This window comes from Solea senegalensis, linkage group LG14 (genome assembly GCF_019176455.1).
Source record: "Solea senegalensis isolate Sse05_10M linkage group LG14, IFAPA_SoseM_1, whole genome shotgun sequence".
Taxonomy (NCBI): Eukaryota; Metazoa; Chordata; class Actinopteri; order Pleuronectiformes; family Soleidae; genus Solea; species Solea senegalensis.
The window spans coordinates 430,075-446,826 of NC_058034.1; the positions used below are offsets into that span (position 1 = coordinate 430,075).

Below are 16,752 nucleotides of genomic sequence, written 5' to 3' on the forward strand. Positions count from 1 at the left end.
TTTACTCAAAAAAAATGCTGGGGAATGGCATCCATTTTGGAATATGAAGACCACTAAAGTTCTCTGAGGCACCTGGGAAAAGGGAGGAGTCCTCAGTTTGTTAGCACGTGTTCAAATGTGATGTTAAAAATTGCGGTTTTCTCTCAGATTGGGGGCCCAGGCAATTTCCTACCCTGTACCTTCCCTGGTTGTAACACCGCCCCTGTTTAAAGTGAAGGAGGTGAACGTTCCTCCTCAGCCTTCAGCGCTCGCACTCTTGTGGACCAATAGGAGGCTGAAGCGGACGCGCAGCGGCCAATCACAGACGCGTGTGTGCTCAGTCCCGTGGACGAAGACGGACGACGACGACGACGACCATGGACTGGAAGTGTGTCCTGCTCTCTGTGACTGCCGCTGCAAACTTTTCTTTTCTACACTGACGCAGAAAACAACGGTGAGTTTCAGCGACTGCTTTCACGTGAACTTTGCCAGCTTTAGTTCTTCGTTCGCGGGAAGAGTTCAGTCTCAGAGAAAAGGCGCTTTATTTCAGGGCTTTTAACAGTTTCATGGACGCTTCTCGTCGTCAAACAGGGGAAAATAAACCTCGGTTTGGAAGTTGACTTCATTTATTGTCGTTCACTTTGTTTCAGTTTGGCCACTGTCTGTGGTTTAAGTCGTGTCCTCTGACTCCGTTTAGGCCGCACATGCAACGTGGAAACGTTTTATTGTTACGCAGGTAATTTTACTGACGTCGCACTTAAGTCTTCAAACTGTTGTAATTGTTGAATGCAACACGTAGCTTCAGTCACTATCGATTATTGTTGTCGGTGTTCTGATTGTGAATGACGTAGAATGACTGTGGGTAAAGTTCTGAGTGAGAATCATCAGGTGAAGTTACTCTGCAAACCTGAGTTCGAACTAAAGATTCAATGACATCACTCCATTCAATACAACTCACGTTGTTTTATTGGCAAGAACTTAAACGACGTTTCTGCTCGAGTTTTTCACTGTTACATAATTATTGTGCATGTTGTAAATGTGTCCCATAATCCTGGTCATAATCATTTTATATACAGGAAAGTTTTCAAGCTTCTTAGGTAAAAATGACACAGTATAAAATGTATGATTAATTAAAACATAAGATGTGACTTAATCAACAATGATATGATATGATATGCAAATATATGAGATATAATCGTGAAGTTCACAATGAAAGTGAATTCTCAAATTTTATAAATTAAAGTGAACATGACGTAAAACCCAGTTCCATATCCATATTGGTTTGGTCCAATATTGGTTAAAATCACAGAATTGAATGGGGACATATGGGATCCGACCCTTAAATATCAAATTTTAATTAAAACTAATAATTTCAGTGTCTTTCGATCTGAACATACTCGATGGTTGTAAAGTGTTTTCAATTATCTTGCGATTAAATTGTGCAGCTCTAGGAGATGCATGAATTTATATCATATCCACTAAGGCAACATTGTATGGAGCAATCCCTAGAAATTAGTAGAAAAATACCAATTAAAATAGGTTGAGAGGTGGCTTTTAAATACATAAAGTGACATGTTAAAAGAGGCGTTACCCGTAAAAATGCAGTGTATATATAAATAATCATTTAAATGTGTGATGTTTTCCTGCAGCTCTGCTGACTGTTTTTGTCGTCTCTGTTTACAGGAGCGAGGTGTTGGCGTTTGTGCCGGAGGAGGAGGAGGAGGAGGAGGTGGTGGAGGAAGGCAGCTGACTCTGAAGCTGGAATGGGGGAGATAGAGGGTTCATACCGGGTCCTGCAGACTCCCGGCACCAGGCTGGGAGCCCAGTTCAATGCTGGTATCAGCACTCTGGAGCCGGGCCAGAGCCTCAGTGGCAACATGGTCAGCGGAAACAGGAGCCATGGACGAGGGCTACAGATTCGAGTGCAGGGCTTGGACGACTCCCAGGAGTTCTTTGACATAGATGTAAGTTCCACAACCTCTTGTGTTTCTTACATCTTCCCTATGTTGCTGATAAGGCTGAGGTTCTGTTCACAGTAGCAGACGTTATCTTTGTCTGTCCTGTTTGCGTGTGACAGCTGCCACAAGGCTTTGGTGCTAAAATCCCTTCCTCCTTAAGTCCTCTTACTCAGCCAACTCTGTGTAACTCACCAGGACAGTGTTTGTTTCCTCTTGGCTGTGATTTGTGCTCGAGATTTTAAGTACAGTGGGAGCTTTTCTGTTTCTTTCCTGTTTCTAAGGGTGACCAACACCAGACCATCCAGGCCTGAATGTGTTCACATCATTTACACTCACATTCACCAGAGTTGTTGTGAAAGTCTGTATCCCTGTGCTTTGTCTTCAGCTGAGGATGCAGACTTAAATTGGGCCTTCATGTGAAATTTTAAAGCTTGGGTGTGTAAATTGGTTCTGAAACACACTTTATTTTTGTTGGAGCCCCAAAAAAACATTTCATATTTAGGTTACAGTTTGTTATTTTAATTCACTGTGTCTAATTGTATTTAAACTTTCATTTGTGTAACCCTGACGCAATTCAATATGTGCAGTTTTATAGATTTAAAACAAGATGCAAAGATTTACATTTAGCTTCCGTTATACATTGTTTTTGTTTTTAATTGGCACTTGGAAGCCACAGTTCATTATGGGATGTTGACCCTGGTTTCCGTAGCTGCTCAAGATACTGAAAATGGGATTATTGGCTGGTGTACCTGTCTGTCACTAACCAACCTGCCTACTTACGTGCACCCTGCACATGATCCAGGGAACAAGCTTAGGAGGTGTACAACGCTAAAGCACACAAGTTAACCAGAAGTTAGTGTGGGAGTTAGAGATGTTCCGATACCATTTTTTCCCTCCCGATACCGATTCCGATACTTGTGCTGTGGGTATTGGCCGATACAGGGTACCGATACCAGTGTGGCATGACTGTGATATGATTATCATTGGTCAGGTTCAACCCTCTGTAAAACATGAACATTACATGTCATTTAGCAGACGCTTTTATCCAAAGCGACTTACAATGGAATTGAGTACAGTCAGCGAGGGGTAGAATCGAATTTGCGACCATCGCGACCATGATGTTTTTCGCACATAGGGTACCAGTCTTAACCACTGAGCCACTCCACCCCCAAACAAATACAGCAAATGGACAGCATTTATTTTTTTACCAGTGATGTGTTATTTCGTTTTTCAGCTTGTACGTTTGTTTTGACTCTGGTCCAAACACAGCAGCACTGGCAGAGCTTCATGTTTCCATGACGACTGACCCGGAAAGGACGCGCGTGACATAGTTTTTACTTGACTCCAGATTGTTAAAATGAGTCTCTGAAGTAACGCTAAACTTTAAAAACAGAGGCGTACATACGCAGGACACAGGTACGCTGGTTAGGAGTCGCGCTGCTCTTTTCGTTTAATAAAGGGGCCGCTCCAGTTTGACTGTAGGCGCGCTAACGGAGCTAGCACAGCTAACTACGCTAACGGAGCTTGGTAAATACTGCCAAACCGCCGACATGATGAGCTAAGTTGTATCGGAAAACAACTCTAGTGGGAGTCACTGAAAAATGGCAGAGGAAGAGCAGCCAAAATTCACAGTTTTACTTCAGACAATGGCTTCCTGTGTTTTGGGGTCACAGCTCTGATAAGAGGGCTTACAGTTGTATTACAGTTCTTATAATACTTATACCTCAGTCCCAATGGTCAAAAATCCCATTTAATCCCAGGTTTCAACAGGTTTTTGATCAGTGGGAATGTGTTAAATCGGCATTAACTCCCAGGACAAATTCAAAACTCACCAATGCGTGCAGGTGTCCATCAGCTTTCACTGGCATTGACGGGAACACCACACCTGGGTGAACATGCTCATTTCTTCTGTGCCTGCTTTATTTTTGTCAGCAATGCAAGTCTCAGTGTAGTTTCCAGGGTAACACAAAGACATTCGTCCTCTCGCTGTTGCCGCTTACAGCCGCTTGAAACAGTGCTCAGTATTTTTTATCCCATTGTATTAGAGCCTTATGCTGCACTCTATTTACATGGGTGAACTGGGTGTGACATCACTCCTGAGTTCACTGCGTTACAGTTGAGAAGTTGGAAAGGCAATTGTCTCTCGGGATAGTCTCTGTCTGCACTGACACAGTTCTAGCTCGACTCGACTCTACTCGACTCGACTCTACTCTACACTACTCCGACTACCTACTCACTACTACTACTCGACTCTACGACACTCTCACACTTTCGACTCACTCCGACACTACCACTGACTCTGCTTTACCTACTACTTTCACATTTCTACTCTACTAATTCTACCACACTACTAATTCTACTCTACACCACTCCTCACTACACTACTACTTCCATTACCCACACCACTGACTCACACTACTGACCCCACTACGACTCTACTAGACACTACTCCCACTCGACACTACTCTCCACTCGACTCTACCACTCTACTCGACACTACTACTCGACTCACACCTACTTTCGACTTAGACACTTTACTCCTCTCGACACTCTACTCCTTACTCTACACTACTACACTACTCGTCACCACGACTCTCGACACTACCGACTTCCTACTCTACACTCGACTTCTGACTTCGACTCTACTCTACACTACACTACTCTACACTACTCTACCTACTTTCGACACTGACACTACCTGACTCTACCACTCTACACTCTTCACTCTACACTCTACGACTCTACTTACACTACTCACTGACTTCGACTCTACTACTTACTGGGCTCTACACTACTACTACACGCGACACTCTAGAATTTCTCTGACACTACTGGGCACCTTTCACACACTACTTCGACTCTACACACCACTCTACCGACACTGCTTACACCTACTACTGACACTCTTACTGATTCTCGACTCTACTGGAAACACTACTCGACTGCTCTACACTACTACTTTCACTCTACTGCACTGCTTCGGCTACTACTCTCTGCTCTACACTACTAAACTAAATCTTCTGCACTCTGCTACTGCTACTGGGGCTGCTCTACACTTTCGACACTACTGTGACTCTACTCTGCACTACTCACTCTACACTCTACTGGGACACTCTAGGCCTAAACTCATTCACTCTACTCACCGACACTACCACTCTACACTCCACTCTACCTACACCACTCGACACTACCTACCGACCTACTCGACTCACTCGCACTACTCTACTCACACTACCGACCCACTCTACAGCACTACTACTCTCTCACACCTACCGACTCTACTCGACACACTACTCACACACTCTACTACTCTTCTCACTCTATTCTCTACCACACTACTCGACTCTACACTACCGACACTATTCTGAACTACTAGGCACGACCTCCACACACTGCCCCACTCTACTCTACGCTACTCCTACTTTCCGACACTACTGACTCTCTACTACTACTCTACACTACTACGACACTACCTCGACTCATCACTCCTCACTCTTCACCGACCACACCACTGCCGACTCCCCCACACTTCCACTCACCGACTACTACTCGACTCTACACTTACTCCCTACACCTCTACTCTTCGACTCTACTCACTACTACGACTCTACTCCACACTACTCCTGCTGCGACTACTACTCTCCTACACCGACTCTACTACTTCTACTACTTCGACCTACCCACTCTACTACTCCCACTTTTCGACTCTGCCGACACTCCCGACACTGCTCACTCTACACTCTTCACTCTAGAGCACTACTATAATTCACTGTACCTGACACTACTCGACTCTACCTCTACTACTTTACGACTCTGGTGTACTACTCGAGAGTGAGAAGTGGAAGTTTGAGACACAGAATAGTAACATTGGCACTTTGTGGTGTTTGTCTTCTCCTGTTTCCTGCACGTTCATGAAGATAAATGCCACAGACAGGCTTTTTTTAATGGGCTCAGTGTATATTGGTGTGAAAAAAGCATAAAATAGTACATGTGGAAATCATGTTGTATTTCCCTTCTCTTCATGACATTTACTCTGTAAAGAAGTAAATCTCTTTCTGAAGAGTTGGCAGCTGGTTGGATCAAACTTCTCCATGATCAGTCTCTTTAGATCCATGTTTACTTGAAGAGTTGCTGCCGGAGCCATTGAGAAGGCAAATGGGAAGCAATAAGGAAGCAACTATCGGAGAGAGTTTCCTTCCCTTCTGTGGAGGGAATGTAAATCAAAGTGCAGGCTCCACAATGAACAAACAACCCTGCGCTCTGACTGAGTCACTGAGCACTTTTTGAATCTGCAGTGTCATATCAGCAGAGCCGGTGGCCACTCATTGTCAGCATGTGTTTTGTTTTTTACTGCTGTGTCCCTAAATCCGGGTGTAGACACGACAGTAACAGTCCAGGCAGCCGCTGCTGCTGCTGCTGCACATGAGACAGACGTTTCATAATCTTATGCACCATATGTTGCCTCAAAGTCTTAATCTAATAGACTGTGACAGACACAGGCTTTGATTTGTGTGGAAGCAGGTCTGTGCACCGATGGGTGGAGAGGATGATGATGATGATGATGAAGATGTGAAGAGTTCAGTCAACTGTGGACACGGTGCGGATGAGAGGACAGTGGGACGAGTCTGAGAGACTCCCGTTGTTTTACTGCTCATTCACTCTGAGAAGTTGAAGCCTGGAAGGAAAATTGTGTGTCTATAATTGTCTATAATTTGTGTCTGTAATTGTTCTCAAGTCAAAATGACACCTTTGAACAACGCCATTAAGAAAATGTCAAGGCTGCAATTTAGGATAGATGTTATCCAGCACATCTGACCTGGGGTTTATGCTTAACTGTCAAAGGTTTTTACAGAAAAATCACAATTAAGTCACATTTCTGAATCTCTTCATATAGATAATTATTGGCATACATTCCAGGTGATTAAAGAGTGATATCTCCTATTAAACTTCTTTGGGTCTGCAACTAACAGTTATTTTCACAACCCATTCAGCGGATTTCAGCTGATCTTTTAATTGGATCAGCTTCCCTTACTGTGGTGTGAATAACGGACCATAGATCAAATCTGTGCAATGATAAATATTAAATCTGCAAATCAAATCACAATTTCTGTCAGACATATCACCTTGATTTGTTCTGCCACACCTTCTTCTAATTTCGAGTCTTTTTTCTGTCTGACCTCTGAATGAATGAACGTTCCCCCACATTTAAAAGTTCAGTTTTCCCTCATGTGCTCTGTACACAAAAATAGACTCAAAATTGCAGCGTTGAATGCTTGAAATGGTTGTGGCCATCAAGCGACTGCCTCCTCCCATTGTGGCGTTTTCGGTTGCACAGCTGCCCAAATACTCGCCTACATCTGTGCACAGTTCTCATCACCTGCTATTTCCTGCCACCCACTCCTTCCTCCACGTTTGCTAATGAAACATCAACACTCGGGCGTTTTAAAAGTGTTTTTTTGACACTTGTTGTCTTGTGAAAAGTGATTCACGGACATTTTGCCTCTGAGCCAGAGCGTAGGTGCTTTGATGTGCTGGATCTGCTGCAGGTACTCGGCATGGTCATCAGCAGCAGCAGACATTTGCCTGCATGGCTCTGATCCACAGGCTCCGCCCACTGCCAGCACAGGAGAAAGCTCGGCCTTGTGGTCTCTGGACGGGTAGGCGGGGCCGAGGACAGCAGGGAAACACTGGCTCCTTTTATCCAGAAATAGCCCGCCCCCTTCACCGGCCGTAACTCTGAGCTTGAAACTTACAAAATGAAAGAAACAAAAAAAAGTGCATGTGTGTGTGCGCGTGCGTGTGTGTGTGTGTGTGTGTGTGTGTGTGTGTGTGTGTGTAGGGAATCTGGGCCAGCTTCACTTTAGTGTTAGCAAACAAGCACATAAATAGCAGGGGTTGACAACCAAGGGAGGGGTTGGGGGGTGTCGAGGGGCAGCGTCTGGTGTTAAAGGAGCAGTTCAGAGGGAGCAGTTTGAGCTGGTGTGCGTGTGTGTGTGTGTGTGTGTGCGGGGGGGGGAAGGGAGAGGGTCACACACACTCATGAGTGAAGCTCTGCTCAAAGTTTGCTCGAGGAATTTCAACCAGCAGAAATCACACAACCACCATATTAGAGTTGTTTTAACCCCAAACTAAGTAGAAACAGCCGCACATGAGTTCACACAATGCTGATCAAGGCCTTATCCACACACTTCTCAAAGTGTTCTCTAAACAAGGCATTGTTTCACACACATACGCCCCCTGCTGTAGGCCTGTATGTGGCAAACGCAGAAAGACTGTGGTGGTCTGGTTTTTCAAGGGTAGCCTGTCAACGTTGGTGAACTTTGTGATAATCTGGGAGTGCTTTTCACCAGTCAATACTTTTTATATCCACACTAGAGAGTTTGTCACGGATGTTCTATGAACTTTTAGTTTCAGTGCAGTTGAGACACAAGCAGCTGCATCACCACTGTCGCTGCTGTCTGAGTCACGCTGCTATGTCCACAATGGTGGCTGGTTCATTTAGCTTCACTTCCAGGCGCTTTGACTTCTTCTCCTACTCATTAAAGTAGTCCTGTGTAGAGTTGAAACAATGAATCTACAACTAAACAATTTAAATTTTGCTTTGTGGACAAAACAAGACGTTTGAGAACTTCATCGTTTCCACGTTTGACGAACACCAAACAACATTTCTTAAGGTTTTATCAAACGATTAATTGATTAATGGAGAAAATCAACGATGAAAATAATGGTGAGTTGCAGCTCTCGTCCTGTGGTCGATGTTTTCAACCTTCTGCTGTAAAGTGGCAGCCATCTTTTTAAAAAAAAAAAACAAAACAACAAAAAACATTTATGTACTGTGTATATATACGTATACTGTTCACTTAACTTTTTAAAATTTTGTATGCTTGTTATGCACCAATGACACCAGAACAAATTCCTTGTATGTGCAAATCGTACTTGGCAATAACGCTCTTCTGATTCTGATTCTGATTCTGATCTTGGAATCCCAGGGTTGTCGGGGTTGGTGAGGTTGTGATAACAAATGGAACGTACCAATACTTCTTTCCCCCACCTGCTCCATGTGCTGCTGCTGTATACACACAAATGCTCCCGTGTGAAGGATGCAGCCTAGAAATAATACATGTTTCTGTCCATGAAATAAAATAATATTAACAACTTAACGCGAGCACTGCAGCTTTAAGCAGCTTTATTTTTAGATAACGGGATGAACTTCACAGATTAGGGTGTGTGAGGAGGGGGAGGGGGAGGAGTGACTCAGTGCAGGCTCAGAAATGAAGTGCTCTCAGATTTTTAGAGTCGCTGCAGCTGAGCACTCGACTCTCACCTGAACACACTCGGCCTCTGTGTGCTGAAGAAGCTCAACGGGCGAATGAAGGAGCTCTTTAACGTCTCAAACGGTCCCTCGTTCTGCACATGATCCGGCTGCTCTGATGGTTTTTTACATTTTTATCAACTGTACATCAGTATTGACAGATATTCACCCTGTTGTCTGTTGGCATAGACAGAAGGCCACAGATGTGAGGTCTGACATGTGGTGCACGCCACAGTGCAGTTTTCCAAGGTGCTGGATGATCAGTGTTTTGGCTGTTGACAGGTATTGATTTATTATGTGATCCATGTGCACCATCAAACAGTAATCACGTGACCATTGCAATCACGACCAGGCTGCACTTCATATGACTGTTCACACGTGGCATTAAATTCAATTCAATTCAATTCAATTTTATTTGTATAGCGCCAAATCATAACATACATTATCTCAAGGCACTGTACATAGACAACATCAAAGAGAGCAGAGACCCCCAACAGTTCACACAATGAGCAAGCACTAGGCATCAGTGGAGAGAAAAAACTCCCTCTTAACAGGAAGAAATCTCTGACAGAACCAGGCTCAGAGATGTGCGGTCATCTGCCTCGACCGGTTGGGGTGAAAGGAAAAATGGGGGATAGTGGAGAGGTGGGGGACAGAAAATGGGGGGAGAGAAAGGACAAGAGGGAGATGAGGGAGAGACAGAAGAGAGAGAGGGAGACCAGCAGCAGATACACAACAACTGTATCAGGTTACAAATTTATACAGTTACTGATATCGACTTTTTAATTTACAAAATAATAATAATGGTGACGATGAGCGTAGCCTCGGAAACTGGATCTTGATCCTGCAACCTGCATGATGAGAATACAGAGAGAGAGAGAGAGAAGGAAGGAAAGACACAAACTAGGGAGAGAAAGAGACAAGGTTAATGACATATAAAAAGTCATAATCAAATGCTGAGTGTGAGAGAGTGAATGTGCGTGTACCACCGGAAAATCCCCCAGCAGTTTAGTTCTATAGCAGCATAACTAAGAGATGGTTTAGGTTTCCCTGAACCAGCTCTAACTATAAGCTTTATCAAAAAGGAATGTTTTAAGTTTAACTTTAAATACAGAGAGAGTGTCCGCCTCCCGAACTATCATTGGAAGCTGGTTCCACAGGAGAGGAGCCTGGTAGCTAAAGGCTCTGCCTCCCATTCTACTCTTACAGACTATGGGAACCAAAAGTGGCATTAAACTCGACGAAGCTCCCCCTTGTGTCTCACGGTCTCTCCCCCCGGCTTTGTGCATTTGTTTTCAACAGAGCCGTGCGTCCATGTGCAAGTACACATTCATACATATGGAACTCAGTGTTTAAGAAATCATTAAAAGTGAATCATTTTGGTTTGTGGACAAATCAAGACATTTGAGAACGTCATCATTTCCAGGTTTGACGAACACCGATCAACATTTCTTAAGGTTTTCTGATCATTTATGGACCAAACGATTCACCGAGAAAATAATCGGCAGATTAATCGATTATGAAAATAATGGTTCTTTGCAGCTCTATAATAAACAGACCACGGGTGCATCCCAAAGACAGAAAACTGAAAACATGAGCAGTTTTCCACTACAGTCCTGGCACAGCTCGACTCAGTACAGTTTGTTGTTGTTGTTGTTTTTTGCTTTTCCATTAGCGATAGCAGAGCAGGTACTTGTCTTAGTACTGGGTAACCCTGCTCAGGAAAGTTCTGATGGAGCTGAGCTGATGCGTCACAACCCCTGCTGCTGTATTCAGTTCAGTGACCGTGTCAGACGGTGTCGACGCTCCGGTCATGCAGGAAGTACCGAACGATTCTTTGAACAAATCTTTTAATTAACCGAGTCTAATATTCAGTTACGCCAAAAACAACAGCTTTACATCCCACTAATCACTAGTGTGTGTGTGTGTGTGTGTCGCATGTAAATCAAAGGCTGTGATGACTCCGCCCATGTTGAGTACATATTTAATAGTAGTAATGGAAAAGGACTAAACCATAAATGTGGAAATGCGTTCCAAGCCGTGGCGAGGCGTGCCGGGACTATGTCGTGGAAAAGTCACCAGTGAAGCTGTTGACCTTTGAACTGTGTGAACGCGGTCACTGGTGAGCAGAGCATTAACATGTATGTCAGCAGGTTATCAGCAGCCTCAACAACATACGTCCCACTGCGTTACGTGCCCCAACAAACCCTCTGCTGCCCTCAGGTGAACCACGATCCACCACGATCAACCTGTCTGGCGAGCTGCGCCCACGTTAGAGCGAGGCCGGGTGATATCTGGGTCACACCTTTTATGTTTGTTTGTTTGTTTGTTTGTTTCTGTTTTCTCTCATGAGAATAGAAGTTCTGCCACACGCACGCACACACACACACACACACACACACACGCACACACGGAGTGTGATGTCACTGACACTTTTACCTGCAGGGCTCAGGTGTGAGGGCTCATGGACCAAGTGTGTGTTTCAGCTCATATTTACACCCTCATACATTGTGATACAAATGTGATGTGATGACTAAACTGGACTTGGCTTCAACTCCCTTTGCTTGAAGGCAGCATCTGAGGCTGCTATGAAACCATGAATTCATCTTTTAATCAATATGTCCTTGCTTCCTTGCTTCCTTTCTTTCATTTTCTGACTGTGAATTCACTCATTTGTAATTCACACTTACTTTTGATTCCTGTCCTTAGACGTTTGGATGTTTGATGTGCGGCTGATCTTGGGTCATTGATGTTTGACCATTCCCTTTATTTTGAAGGACAAATAGCAACTCTTAACTCTTAACTCACTTTTTAAGTTTTACCCCCGTCCCCTAAATGTAGTTAAACATTCCTGCAGAGAGTTAATGAGTAACACGGAGGAGGAGCCTGTCAAAGTGTCTTATAATCTGCTGCACACTTTCATTTCAGGTAAAACATAAATTACACATCAATGCTGTTGTCAGTCTAGTAACTGAAATCCTTTTTTTGTAAATCATTGATAATTGTCATGTTTTGTATTTGGCGCAGCTTTTCTTTACCGTTGAGAAAACACAGACTTATTACAGGTACTGAGACATGAGCACATGATCATGATCACATGATTTATCTGTCACATCATCACAGATAAACCATGTGTAAATACATAAGTGACTCACACTCCACGGAGAGATCAAAGAAGAACAAAGAGTTTTTAGTCAACAAAAAGGGAGTGACGCACAGATTAAGTACCTTGTGTTAGCGTTAACTACAGTCAAGTCATATGTGATATGTTTTCCTCCGCTGCAGTTCAAAAAACAGCTAAGGTAAAGGTGAAGATTATCCTGACAGAAATTATTACACTATTATCTAATAATTGTTACAGTAAAATCACAGAACAGGACATGATCTTTAAATTTAAGTTTGTCTGAACCTGGACACTTGGGTTTGGGTTAGTTAAGCTATCCACACCATGGTCTGGACGGAGGCAGCGTGGATACTGTCTTTACTGCCGTGGATGAATTGGTTGAGCTGAAATGACTTTGTTGACAGAGCTCTTCAGACGACTTCTGTCTTCTGTGATCACACTGAAACACACAAAGACAGAAATGTTCCTCACATCTCGTTGAATCCTTACGCATTCTGTGTGAACTCAAAGAAAAACTCAAAGAAAACCCAGTATTTGAACACACCGGTGCTTTGTTCTGTGGATGAGATCAGCTGTAATCAGACACTGCTCATGTCATATTTACAGCAGATCCCTGAGAGTTTCACCTGCAGTTTATAGCCTCTGTGGATGCAGAACATGTGATTGAATCAAACCAATGAAAAGACTAAATTACAGTAAATGTCCCGTCGCTCTGCGACTGGTAGATTTTCACTCCCACCGATGCAAAGCAGTTCCTTTTTATAAGGCCTTTTAAAAATACTATATAACATCACATCCAGATGTTTCAGGCTATAATTTTCTCTAAAAGTCTTGGGCTGACATTCCAAACCTCAAGTGCAGTGTGTTCTTAGTGCATAGTAATTAGTTCTTCATTTAGTGAAAACAAGCCCCGGAGTGTTGAAGGTAAACTTGGACTCAGGTCCTGCAGCAGAAAACATTCATACACCTCAAGAAGAAGACTCACTTCAACAAATACATTTACACATTAAACAATACAGACGTACATATAATACATGAGTTGATAGTTCAAACTAGGATTCAATTAGAACAGTAACCGTAATTAGCAAGATAATTAAAGGGATGGTTCGTGTTTTTTGAGGTGTGGTTGTACAAGACACAAAGTCGGTGCTGTCTGCGCCACGTGTGCCCCTTTCACTGAGAACCAGCATCAATCACCAAATACACGCCACAGCAGCTGAAGTCTATTGAATTATTTACAATATGTTTTTTGTAATAAAACAGTCTTTGCTTACTGGAAAGTGACGATTGCAAGGAAAACATGTCATAGCCACTTAAAAGGCTCAGTTGGTTAACATTGCACTTACATGGACGATATTTAAAGTATACGCCATTTGCTAAACTGCGTACTTCTGTCTCACAGACACAGGAGCTGCTCGTTCAGATTATAAATGTGAACAAAGGATTTCTAACATCGGAGTCACAAAATGACACGTTGGAACTGTTGAGTGGAGCGACAGCTCCTGTGTACTGTGACATTGTAGAATTGCTGCTTTTCTCCATGGACTTTGGTGCAGGGAGTGAGAGTGGTTCACAAAGTGTCACAAACTTCACTTTCCAGTCAGAAAAGTCTGTCTCACATTAGGATTTTGTGAAGATATCAAAGACTTAAGCTGGTGTAGAGTCATTTGGTATGTGTCCCAGCTGGCAGCCATGTATTCACTGAGTACAAGCCTGCTTGTCTTACGCTGGTTCTTGGCAAAGGTGGCGCTGTGGAGTAAGATGAAAAAAAACTAAACTATCCCTTTAATCGCCAACTGTTTTGCTAGTTATTGTGTTGTTGGTTTTAGTCACAGAGCAGTTGTTATCTAGCACTGGCAATGAAGGAGTGGTTCTGCATTGCACAAACACCTGGACTGATGAGCTAAGCTAATGTAGTAGAGCTGCAAGTAACGATTATTTTCATAATCGATGAATCGTTTGGTCCATAAAATATCAGAAAACCTTAAAAAATGTTGATCGGTGTTTGTCAAAGCTGACAATGATGACGTTCTCAAACGTCTTGTTCTGTCCACAAACCAAAATGATTCACTTTTAATGATTTCTTTGTTCTCCAGAGCAAAGAAATGAAGAAAATACTCACATTTAAGAAGCTTAAACAATCGTAAATCTTGTTTTAATCATGAAAGATTAAAACAAACCCATTCATCGATTATCAAAATAGTTGTCGATTAATTTAGTAATCGATTATTAATGGATTCATTGTTTCAGCTCTATAATGTAGCATCAACACTACACCGCAGCATCAAGACACTCAAGTGAAAGTTTCATTTTCCCGACGACATAAATCCACCACAACTGACCCGTCGGTGCGTTTCCTAGCTCGCGCTGGACAGAACGTAGTCATGTAAACGGATGATCCATTGATTCATTCATTCATTCATTCTTGTTTATTTTGAACGACTTGGAGCAGACCACTGATTGGTTAATTGACAATGAAAAGTCATTAGTCGCAGCCCTGAAGTGGATCACTAACAGATGATACGGTAATAATCTTTGAACACCAGTGTGGCCTGTAGCAAAAATCATTTTCTCATTTTTATCCCTGTTCACACCATTTCTCCGCTTTATTTTTCCTCTTTGAGTCAAAAGGAGGCAGATCATTGAGCCCTTCACGCCTCACGCTTCAATCTGCGTCATCTGCTGCAGTTTTTAGGTTTTCATGTTGACATAGCGATGAAAATAATGATTTCTCCTTCTCTTGTTGTTTCTTTTTCTTTCCTCCAGCCAAAAGCTCTTGGACAGGAAGTGCTCTCTGATGTTTTCCACAGAGGGAACCTCATCGAGAGCGATTACTTCGGCCTGGAGTTTCAGAACATGCAGATGAACTGGGTACGTTCTCCGACTACAGTAGTGTGTTTAAATACCCGGGAACTGATATTTAAAAGGTCACAGTGAGTTAGTCTTAAACTTCATACGGTGAGGCACATTTGTTTTGACTGGACTTCAGCACTATATAATCTGAATATTTTTAACTTGTCTGGCAGCAGTGTCCATATGTCAGACTTTCCGTTGTTGGATTCTTCCAGAAACATCAGAGGAATTTAAGACCTACGAGTTTTTATATGCAGCAGCAGAGAAGACGAGTTAGTGTCGGGTTTTATATACAGATGTTAATGTAAGGGTAAAAGTGCTAAATGGATCAGATACTTAGTTCAAAGGTAAATCCATGACTTTTTTAAGAAAAAAACCCAAACAATCAAAGTAATTGTACAGATATGCAAGTGTTTTGTTTCTCTCACGTTTTTCTTTTCATATTTTATGTGCTTTTATAACTTTTATGACTCTTATGTTAAAACATTCTTTGACGTAAATATCTGTTAAAACAAAAGAAAAAAGCATAAATGTTAAACTATTAGTAAGAGCATTTAAAGGAGACATATTATACCCTATTTCCCCCATTAAAATAGTTCCCTGGTGTCCTAATGAACATGTCTGTGACATGCTTTGGTCAAAATACCATAAGGATGAAGCATCATAGCAGTTCAATAACCCTGCTAAACACGCCCCTTTCAGAATGCTCGGGTTTGTGTCTGGTCCCTTTATATGCAAATGAGACACAGGCAAACACACGCCCACTTCTTCCAGGGGGTTTCTGATTTGTCCTTTTTACAGCGCTCACTCACTCAGATCCTGTTTCCTCCCCTCATTCCTCTCCCCCTCCCCCTCCCTCCACTAGTTCTCTGACAATATCAACATGGCAGCGTGCCCAGAAAACAGCGAGAGTGGCGTCACAGGAAGAGACGTCCCACATAAGGATGGAGCCGAACACTGTCCAACTGTAAATCAGTTAAAAACACTTAGGGACAGCACCACTGATCCACCACTGATCGCTGCATAAACAGCTGCTGTATGTGACTGCATCAGACTGAGTCTGTGCTCCGGTCATGGAGGACGTACTGAACAAATATGTTTAATTAGGACGTGTCAGAATGGTCAGTTATGACCTCTATGTGACCTTTTCTTAACAATGTGTGTGTTTGTACGTCACTGACTAAATACTGATGTGAAGTGGTGCGAACACACGAACACACGTTTGCTGACTTTATCATCGGCACATTAGCTTCATATATAAAATCCTCTGTAAAACACTGTGCTCCACTGTGCAGCCACCAACAGCACACTTGTCCCTCCGCGTTGACATAATACCGCTCTTCCTCCCTCGCCTGCACTCTCGCAGGGACAAGGTGGAGCTAAGGTGGAGCTAAGGTGGAGCTAAGGTGGAGCTCTCCAAGTAAACTTACTGGTGGGCGGTAACATTCGCATGCTGCCGTCATAAGCGCAGGGAATTCAGCATGGAGCCTTTTATCGCCTATACTTACACTGAGGGGGACCACGAA

At 43.0% G+C, this 16,752-nt stretch overlaps 1 protein-coding gene across 5 annotated transcripts in view; it reads left to right on the forward strand.

The window, feature by feature from the left end:
- The first annotated feature begins 361 nt into the window (after positions 1–361).
- Positions 362–16,752, forward strand: part of farp2 (FERM, RhoGEF and pleckstrin domain protein 2) — a 38,838-nt gene continuing 22,447 nt past the window's right edge. For all 5 annotated transcript variants that reach the window (XM_044043880.1, XM_044043882.1, XM_044043881.1 and 2 more), the window contains exons 1-3: positions 362–433; positions 1,663–1,943; positions 15,140–15,244. In XM_044043880.1, the coding sequence (XP_043899815.1) occupies positions 1,743–1,943; positions 15,140–15,244 (306 nt within the window). In that variant the 5' untranslated portion in view covers positions 362–433; positions 1,663–1,742. The remainder of the gene's footprint in view (positions 434–1,662; positions 1,944–15,139; positions 15,245–16,752) is intronic.